The sequence below is a fragment of the Panicum virgatum genome, chromosome 1N (assembly GCF_016808335.1).
Source record: "Panicum virgatum strain AP13 chromosome 1N, P.virgatum_v5, whole genome shotgun sequence".
Lineage (NCBI taxonomy): Eukaryota > Viridiplantae > Streptophyta > Magnoliopsida > Poales > Poaceae > Panicum > Panicum virgatum.
In genome coordinates, this window is record NC_053145.1 from 38,741,736 (window position 1) to 38,751,341 (window position 9,606).

General features: G+C 50.2%; 1 protein-coding gene across 1 annotated transcript; it reads left to right on the forward strand.

The window, feature by feature from the left end:
• Nucleotides 1-579: 579 nt before the first annotated feature.
• LOC120655783 (fruit protein pKIWI502-like) lies at nt 580-9,187 on the forward strand. Its single transcript, XM_039933752.1, has 5 exons — nt 580-1,255; nt 7,359-7,458; nt 7,552-7,647; nt 7,736-7,816; nt 8,929-9,187. Exons 1-5 carry the CDS (start codon nt 690-692, stop codon nt 8,989-8,991), a joined length of 906 nt encoding a protein of 301 aa, XP_039789686.1. The 5' UTR covers nt 580-689; the 3' UTR covers nt 8,992-9,187.
• The last annotated feature ends 419 nt before the right edge of the window (nt 9,188-9,606 follow it).

Below are 9,606 nucleotides of genomic sequence, written 5' to 3' on the forward strand. Positions count from 1 at the left end.
ACTTATGGTCGGGTGTGCAAAGCGCGTTATGTTCTAAGAGAACATATCTAGTGGAAACCACAATCTTCGTGAAAACCCGTGCAAATCACGACAAAAAAGTTGTCTAAATTCATAAAAAAAGTCACACACATAGATGATATGATGATACACAACTTTATAAAATATCTTGTTCAAACTCGACTTCATTTCTGGAATATAAAAATAATAATTTTCAAGCTAGAAAGTTGTCCAGATGATTTGTTAGAAATTTATTATTTTTATATCTTACAAACGAAGTCGACTTTGGACAAGATATTTATAAAGTTATGTATCATCGTATAATCTATATGTGTGATTTTTTTTATGAATTTAGACGATATTTTTATCATGATTTGCACGAGTTTTCATAAAAATTGCGGTTTCTGGCAGATATGTTTCCATGTCTAACGGCACTGGACGAGAATAAAGTTATACTTGGTGATTCACTGCACGGATAAGGTTATACTTGGTGATCCACCGCACTGGAGTATAACGGCACGGCCAACTCCTGGAGCCCGTTTGGCAAACCACATCCGTTTCCTCTCCAGCTTTCTCGCTCGGGCGGCAAACCACATCCGTTTCCTCTCCAGCTTTCTCGCTCGGGCGACGGCGCGGCGCGGCGCGGCGCATCCCACCGCCCACTCACTCCCTCCCGCCCCCGACCCGTCGCAATGGCCGCCGCGGCCGCGATCTCCGCGCCCCCAGGGCCTCCCCGCCTCGCGCTCCACCTCCACCCCTCCCCATCCCCCTCCTCCGCCTCCCCGCTCCCCATGCGCGCGCTCCCCGCCCTGCGCCGCCGCCTCCGCCCGCTCACCACCGCCGTCCACGCCGTCAAGCAGGACGCGGCCGTCTGGACGCCCGCGCCCGTCTCCGCGGTCGGCGCGGCCACCGCCGACGGCTCCATCTTCCACGTCGCCGTCGACCTCTCCGACGCCGCGGACCTCGCGGAGTCCTACACGTCTCCAGGGCAGTACCTCCAAATCCGCGTGCCCTCCGGCGGCGGGGAGGAGATCAAGCCGGCTTTCATGGCCGTCGCCTCGCCGCCCGGTGCCGGGGCGCGGTTCGAGTTCCTCGTCAAGTCCGTGCCGGGGACCACCGCGGAGCGCCTCTGCGGGCTCCGCGACGGGGACGTGGTGGAGCTCGGTGCGGTCATGGGGAAGGGGTTCCCCCTCGAGAGGATAACGCCGCCGGATGCCGCGCAGACCGTGCTCATCTTCGCCGCCGGGACAGGGATCAGGTAATTGGTCAACGTTCTGTCGACTTCTACTCATTCTGCTGCTCCTGTAGCCTTTATAATGCCACATGATAGCCTTTATAATGTCACCGGTTTCTCACAGATATACTTGGAACAAATGTTTTGAACCCTGAGAGATCTTAATCTCATCCTAAATTCATAAACTATCTACCATACCATTCTGCCTTCAGTTGTTCATACCCTTGCACTTAAATGTATCCAATATTGTATGATGTGGCAGCAGTTTTGAGTTAAAAGCGCGGGTTTATCTCATTAGACATAAGTGCGCGCGCATTATCAGCAAATGAAATGAAGCACCATCAAATCATCCTAGAGCAGAGCTAAGTGCTATCTCTAGGCTGCCAAGCCCTGCCGCCGGTGTGGATTGGGAGCGACATCTTGCCCTCCAGTCTCCATTGACGCCCTACGCTTGTGCTTGCCACTACGTTCCCAGCTGGTTCCTGTCCGAATCCGTGCCTCTCCTTCAGTCACTGCATAGGAATAGCTTAACCATTTGGTGGTCCATAGGGCAGAAATGAAATTTGCAGTTTTCCTCCCAGAATGGCTGCTGTCATGCTTTGTCGTTACTTTACATGCCTTTCTGCACTTGCTGACCTCGTCATGGGTTGTTGCCTATTAGTTTGAAGTCCACTCCATTGAAGTTTCTTATTCACATCACATCCTTTTTGCTAGGTACATATACATGTACATCAAGCAAGAAAGATGAAGTTCTTTTCTGATAAAACAGCATTGGAGCTACGAGTTGTTTCATGAATTATTATCTCCGGATCCTAATACTTTGTGGACCATCTTACCCTCGATATGTATTTTCTAAAGTGTGCATGCATTGAGAAAGAAATTAGTTAGTGGTGCAATTATAGTGGGAATATACTGTAGAAAGTAGACTAGAGTTTCCTAGAAGTTGTAGAACAAGTATTTTGAAGATCTTAAAGAAGGTTAAAAGAACAAATATTTTGAACAGGAGGTGTAGCAAACTGTAAGTTCTTGAGAGGTAGGTATCAGAACACATGATACTACATTTGGGGGTACTGCACCAAATCAATCTTGTTGTCACTGATACTCATATGGTGACTGGTGACTGATGCTCAATCTCTAGCTAAAGTAAATTTAGGCTTTAGGTTACACTCTGCTTTTGACTGTTGAGTGGGGGTAAAGTACATGGTTGCATAGTTTGGGGTTATAATTTGATAACTCTGAGTGTCCTCGAGGGTATATGAACCAAAGAACAATAGAGTCTAAACTCGGGCTAAAATTAGAGAGATTAAAAATAAGTGTAACAATCCGCATTGTGTTTGGAATGTTATGGAAAATAGTCGAAGCGATGCATCAAGGGCACATCTTTTCCCATCATCATCGACAAGTAGATAACCATTGGATCAGTAATATGTGAAATACTATAGTAAGAATTGAATCACGTCATCAAAGGCATATCTTTTCCTAATCAGTGTTTGTGGATTCATACCTGTCATCTCCTCATGTTTAGACATATGATTGTTGTAGTTTATGAAATGAATACAGTTAGTAAAACAGCACCGCTTGGTGACCGCAAAGTATTCTCCTTGCCATTTTCTTTTGTAAAGAGAATATGTGCTTATCCTTCCTGGATCAGATTTGTGACCACGTCAGTGCATATCATTTTTGTGACTAGCATGTATGCCACGTCAGTGTATTAATAATTCAGTCTTCATTCAAATAACACATCGGTAAGCTATGAATATCAATATAGGTCTTGCTTACATTCTCTTGGAGAGGACTGCACCTTGACAACAAAGAATCAGTTCAGGTTGATGTTTTATTTAGTAGGTTGGGTGGCTTTGGTGATATGCCCCTTAGATGCTTTGTTAGCTAGATCTTTTACTCCCCGTCCATTGGTTATAATACTATCCTCTTTCTGGGTTTCTCCTGGCACTAGCTTCCTTCCAGTTGCTGGCTACGAGGTCCACCAATCTAATACCTCCTAATAGGGGTTGATAACAGCTTAGAGCTTGCCATGTTGTTTTGTACTCCATTACAGCAATACCTGGCGCAGGCGGCACCAATCCTGCCAGGCTGCCACATCTACTGTTTGTGTTCAACCACCGAGTACTTGTTGGAGCTTGACTATGGTCAGGTTATGATTCTCAAGACAATCTGATTGCTTTGGGACCATGAACTTTGCTATTTCAGTTTGTCGTACACTCAGACAGGGGTACCCTCTCCCACAGCAACAAGCCCAAAGAGGCGCGAGGTTATCCGTAACCTCGCACTAAGCCTCTGGGCAGCTGGGCACAAAAGCCCGGACCTGACAGTTGGGGACAACGACCTCCGGGTCCGCTCCCCATGAGGTGGCAGGTCCGGCGCTGCCACGTGTCCACCTGGACGAAGTGCTCAGGGCTGGCTTCCACGGGTCCGGACTCCCGCGGACAGGTCCCGAACCCCCGTGGGCTGGTCCTGGAACCCCACATGTGGAAGCCGGACCTCTAGGAGGCCTGAGCCTTCGAGCTAGTCGGGGCGCCCGGACCCCGCTCCCCGCTCGGGAAGGGGTTCCGAGCCGCCACGTGCCCCTGTAGGCGCGGCCGCCAGACCCCCGGGTCCGGCGCCGCCACGTGTCCCTGTGGGCGCGACCGCTGACCTCCGGGTCCGGTGCCGACACGTGTCCCACAGGCGCAAGCCTTCCGCTGGAAGCCAACCCGCCTGTCGCATTAAAAGCGGGCGGAGGAGGCGTGCGCTGTCAGAGCAGGGCATGGGCTGCCCTCTGATGGGTTGGACAGGCACGAATGACAATACGGTAAGCCCGCCAGTTACCGAGGCGGCTTGTCAGTTACCAAGTCAAGCATTAAAGACTCAGCGCCGCGCGCATGGACGACGAGTCATGATGATCAGCTACTGACTGGAGCAACAGTGCACACTGCTACAGTGGACTGAGTCAGTAGTTCGGTGCTTCATCGTGACCTCGACGCGCGGCTGCAGAGGCTAGACTCTACTCCGACAGGACAGCTCAAGACCACGCCTGGTCAGAAGATTCGTACGTTGTAAGATAATATATCGCCGGGTCCACATGTCGGGGCCTCGCTCAGTGTACGTGCTCCCCTTGGTCATATAAAAGAGAGAAACACGCACGGTAGGATGACAAGTTCACACAGACACAAGTTCTCAGGACTTCTTCCAGGTCTCTCTCCTCCTCCACACTCTCGCTCAAGCCCAGGGCTCTAGCAAGCTCTCATACAGCACTCTCTGAGCTCTGGCAATACAACTCACAGTGGACGTAGGGTATTACGCTCCGGCGGCCCGAACCACTCTAAATCCTTGTGTGCTTTTCGTGTTCATACGCCTCTAGATCGAGCATTCCTTGGCTGTCCCCAAGCTCATCCTGCACTTAGGATTAGGAGGGTGCAATCCGCCACCCGGCTGGAGAAATCCTCCAACATTTGGCGCGCCAGGTAGGGGACTGCTTGGCTTTCGCTTGATCATCGGCTCGGCATCACCATGTTTCAGGTGGCGAGCGCCCGAGGGCCAGAACTCGCGCGGCAAGCGCCCGCGTCAGCAGGACGGCGACAACGGGTTATGTTCTCAGCTCGTCATCAAGCAGGTCTGGGGGGAGCACAGCTTCAACAAATCCCAGCTCGCAGCATACCTCACTCATGTGAGGAAGCCCGCTCCGGCGGAAAGTCAACTCCGGTCACACCAAGCCCGCTTCGGCGGAAAGCCGACTCTGGTCGTACCAAGCTCGCTCCGGCAGCAATCCGACTCCGGTCGCACCAAGCCCACTCTGGTGGCACGCTCCGGCAGAAAGCTAAACTCCGGTAACGGCGACAATCCCCATAAGTTTAATCCTTGGGGGCCCGACCGAGAGTAAAACCCTTTCAGAGGGGTCCGGACCCCTGTGAACCTACAGACCCGGGGAAGCGCACTCATTCTCCGGGGCGGTCCGGAGCCGTGTAGCCGCTTAGCCTGGTTCTGTACCCTAAGCATGCATGCTCCACCTCCTGTGAATGAGTGCCGTAGTACCTAGGTCTGGGAACCTGGAGGTCCGGACCTTCTCTTAACCTTTTCCTTTGTAGCTAGGGAGTACTTGCGTGTGGTCCAGAGCGGTGGAGGTCCGTCCTCATAAACCCGGCCTTTGGCGTTCATCGCACATCTCGTACTGACCAAGTTATAAATGAAAAGTTTACTCTCAGCTCGTCCCTAAGGTTGTTACATTCCAGCTTCTATCCTTGCATTACACTAACCCCCACGTGGCTCCTTACTCTTGTGCGGTGATTGTGGTCCGAATTGAGTTGGCTAGCTAGTGACTTAGCTCGAGACCCCTCATGAAAGAGAGGGGTTCGGACCCCTGGGAACCTGCAGGTTTAGGGAAGCGCACTCATTCTCCGGGGAGGTCCGGAGCCGTGTAGCCGCTTAGCCTGATTCCGTACCCTAAGCCTACACGCACCACCTCCTGTGAATGAGTGCCGTAGTACTTAGGACTGGGAACCTGGAGGTCCGGACTTTCTCTTAACCTAAAGGCCGGCCCCTTGAGCTCCGTTCACTGAGCCTAGCTGTCTATCTCAAAGAATCACAGCCAACAGGATTTGGGATCCCGTGGGTACGTTACTAAACGCCAGTTCTAAGTCGTGGGCAGGTCCGACAGAGGTCTTCCTTCCCCTGCAGGTCCGGCTTGTCGTCAGTCAAGAAGGTGGTAGGGACATGGCTCCGGAAGCGTGTCCTGATGTACGGCGTTTCCCGACAACTGCGACATGGTTCTAAGCCCACCTGCGGGTTCGTACCTCTCCCGCAGGTGGGCTCGGGGGCCTCTCTTTCGGTACACTCAGACAGGGGTACCCTCTCCCACAGCAACAAGCCCAAAGAGGCGCGAGGTTATCCGTAACCTCGCACTAAGCCTCTGGGCAGCTGGGCACAAAAGCCCATACCTGACAGTTGGGGACAACGACCTCCGGGTCCGCTCCCCACGAGGTGGCAGGTCCGGCGCTGCCACGTGTCCACCTGGACGAAGTGCTCAGGGCCGGCTTCCACAGGTCCGGACTCCCGCGGACAGGTCCCGAACCCCCGTGGGCTGGTCCTGGAACCTCACATGTGGAAGCCGGACCTCCAGGAGGCCTGAGCCTTCGAGCTAGTCAGGGCGCCCGGACCCCGCTCCCTGCTCGGGAAGGGGTCCGGAGCCGCCACGTGCCCCTGTAGGCGCGGCCGCCAGACCCCTGGGTCCGGCGCCGCCACGTGTCCCTGTGGGCGCGACCGCTGACCTCCGGGTCCGGTGCCGACACGTGTCCCACAGGCGCAAGCCTTCCGCCGGAAGCCAACCCACCTGTCGCATTAAATACGGGCGGAGGAGGCGTGCGTTGTCAGAGCATGGCATGGGCCGCCCTCTGATGGGTTGGACAGGCACGAATGACAACACGGTAAGCCCGCCAGTTACCGAGGCGGCTCGTCAGTTACTAAGACAAGCATTAAAGACTCAGCGCCGCGCGCATGGGCAACGATTCATGATGATCAGCTACTGACTGGAGCAACAGTGCACACTGCTACAGTGGACCGGGTCAGTAGTTCGGCGCTTCATCATGACCTCGACGTGCGGCTGCAGAGGCTGGACTCTATTCCGACAGGACAGCTCAAGACCACGCCTGGTCAGAAGATTCGTACGTTATAAGATAATATATTGCCGGGTCCACATGTCGGGGCCCCGCTCAGTGTACGTTCTCCCCTTGGTCATATAAAAGAGAGAGCACGCACGGTAAGGATGACAAGTTCACACAGACACAAGTTCTCGGGACTTCTTCCAGGCCTCTCTCCTCCACACTCTCGCTCAGGCCCATGGCTCTAGCAAGCTCTCATACAGCACTCTCTAAGCTCTGGCAATACAACTCACAGTGGACGTAGGGTATTACGCTCCGGCGGCCCGAACCACTCTAAATCTTTGTGTGCTTTTCGTGTTCATACGCCTCTAGATCGAGCATTCTTTGGCTGTCCCCAAGCTCATCCTGCACTTAGGATTAGGCAGATGCAATTCGCCACCCGGCTGGAGAAATCCTCCGACACAGTTTTTGTCCGTATTGTTACCCACAGTCTAGTTCTGCATCTACTCTAATTAATCCTGTGTATTTTGATGCAGTACTATTCGTTCACTTGTGGAGTTTGGTTTTGGTGCCAATGAAAGAGCCGATGTGAGACTTTATTATGGTGCCAGAAGTCTGAAGACTATGGCATATCAGGTTGGTGAATTCCCTTCATTGTGCTTCACCAAATCAGATTCATCAGGGGAGCCTTCAGCTCACAAGAAGCATATTTAATTTTCTGTCTGACAGGATAGGTTTAAGAATTGGGAGTCAGCAGGACTTAAAATAATCCCAGTCCTATCACAACCGGATGATAGTTGGAAAGGTGAACGTGGATATGCTCAGGTAATATAAGAAATGCTCCACAACTATTTTTTTTTCTAAGTACTGGTTTGCTGGTACACACATCTTTCTAATGACATTAATTTTGCAGCATGCTTTCTTGAGAGCCAAGAACATAGTAAATCCATCTTCTACAGGAGCAGTGCTATGTGGACAGAGGCAAATGCAAGAGGTGTGCATATTTGTTGTTTCAGGGTCGCTTTACATAACCTTACTATTATGCATGGTGCTGCAACCTATCAAATATTATGCTTAATACTTGCTAGTCATGCAGCTACTGACTCAAATTATAGACGTATACTTTACTAAAAATATTTTAGAAAGTTCCAGTTATTCCACTTATTCACAGACCTAGACCTACTAATGTTATTTTGAACTGTACATTCCCCTTTTGGTTGTCAGAGGCCACACACTTCTATCCAGAGCTAGCAAACGTTGCTCTTGACTTTCTATGGTGTTTGCTATCCTCATCAATCAGTTATTGATAGTCTCGATAAAGTTTAGCTATTTTCAAGAGCTGTCGTAATTGTAATTTAGTGTCTTGTGAAGGTTACAGTATGTTCGGTAGGATGGGCAGGATAATAGTGGAGTTTTTATTTTCTTTGGAAGTTTTGTGCACTATTTATGTGACTCTACGCAAACTTGATCTGGAGTTCAGACACCTGGGCCACTGGCCAATGCATGGTTTTCGTGCCAGGCAGATCAGCTGCATTGTAACCCACATAGTCTTCATTGCCTGCATCCAGTTGCTCCCATTTCTGCCACCCCCCCCCCCAAGGATGCTAGAATCTGATCCCTCCGTTAAAAATTATTAGTCGTTTTGGTTTTTCTAAATATATAGTTTTTGCTATGTATCTAGATATATATTATGTCTAAGTGCTTGGCAAATGCGATGTATTTAGAAAAAACAAAATGACTAATAATTTGGAACGGAGGGAGTACCTTTGCTTTGTCATGATAAGATGCACGACAGTAGTGTGTCTTTAGTCGAAACCGTCACCAGTGCAAGCTAGTGATGTACACTATGTTTATGCAAGTTTGTTCATGCAGTTTGAAGGTTAATACTTAGGTGTTTGTTCAAAATATGATTTCATTTTCTGGAATTTCTTTAGGAAATCTTTATTGCACCTTAACAATTAGATAAGTTTGGCATCTTGTATACATATAGATTATGCTATACGTCCTGAATAGGTATTCTGTTTAGCTTGTTTTGAGTAAAATGAGCTTCTTAGTTTCTTTTTTTTATTGACACGATGATGATATTTCTGATGCCCTTCTTTGCAGGAAGTCACGACGGCCCTTGTTGCGGACGGTGTATCACAGGATAAAATTTTGACCAACTTCTAGAAACGATATCCGGCCTCCTGTACTGTACTACGATTCATTTGGCCTCGTTTTGTAAATTTTATTCTTAGACCTCACTGCCATGCTCGAGCTCAGCTCCGGTGCGGGCTGCCGCCCCCGCCATGGCCTCCGCTGAAAATCTGGTGGATTCTTATGTCCTACTGCCAACTGGCAAAGAATTGTGGGATGCTCTTGAGGCTCAATATGGAGTGTCTGATGCCGGCAGTGAGTTGTATGCGATAGAGAAGTTCCTTGACTATAGGATGGTCGAAGACCATTCTGTGGTGGAACAGGCTCATGAAATACATACTCTAGTAAAAGAACTCAAAAATTGTAGCAAAGAGTCCCCATGTGTGTTACCCGATAAGTTTGTAGCCGTAGGTATTATCTCTAAGGTGCCACATTCTTGGAGGGACTTTGCTACTTCACTAAAACACAAAAGACAGGAGTTCACCATAGATGGACTCATTGGGACTCTTGATGCCGGGGAGAAGGCGAGAGCAAAGGACATACGTGGGAAAGGAGTTGTTGGTGCTTCAAGTGCCAATCTTGTTCAGAAGAACAACTCCCACAAGAATAAGAAAAACCATCGCTGAACCAACTAAAGACTAAGCAGAC

Bases quoted from the DNA above. Each gene is read 5' to 3' on its own strand.
- LOC120655783 (XM_039933752.1), top strand. From the start codon at position 690: ATGGCCGCCGCGGCCGCGATCTCCGCGCCCCCAGGGCCTCCCCGCCTC. The intron at 1,256-7,358 runs GTAATTGGTCAA...ATTTTGATGCAG, and splicing joins GCCGCCGGGACAGGGATCAG to TACTATTCGTTCACTTGTGG. The intron at 7,459-7,551 runs GTTGGTGAATTC...TCTGTCTGACAG, and splicing joins TGAAGACTATGGCATATCAG to GATAGGTTTAAGAATTGGGA.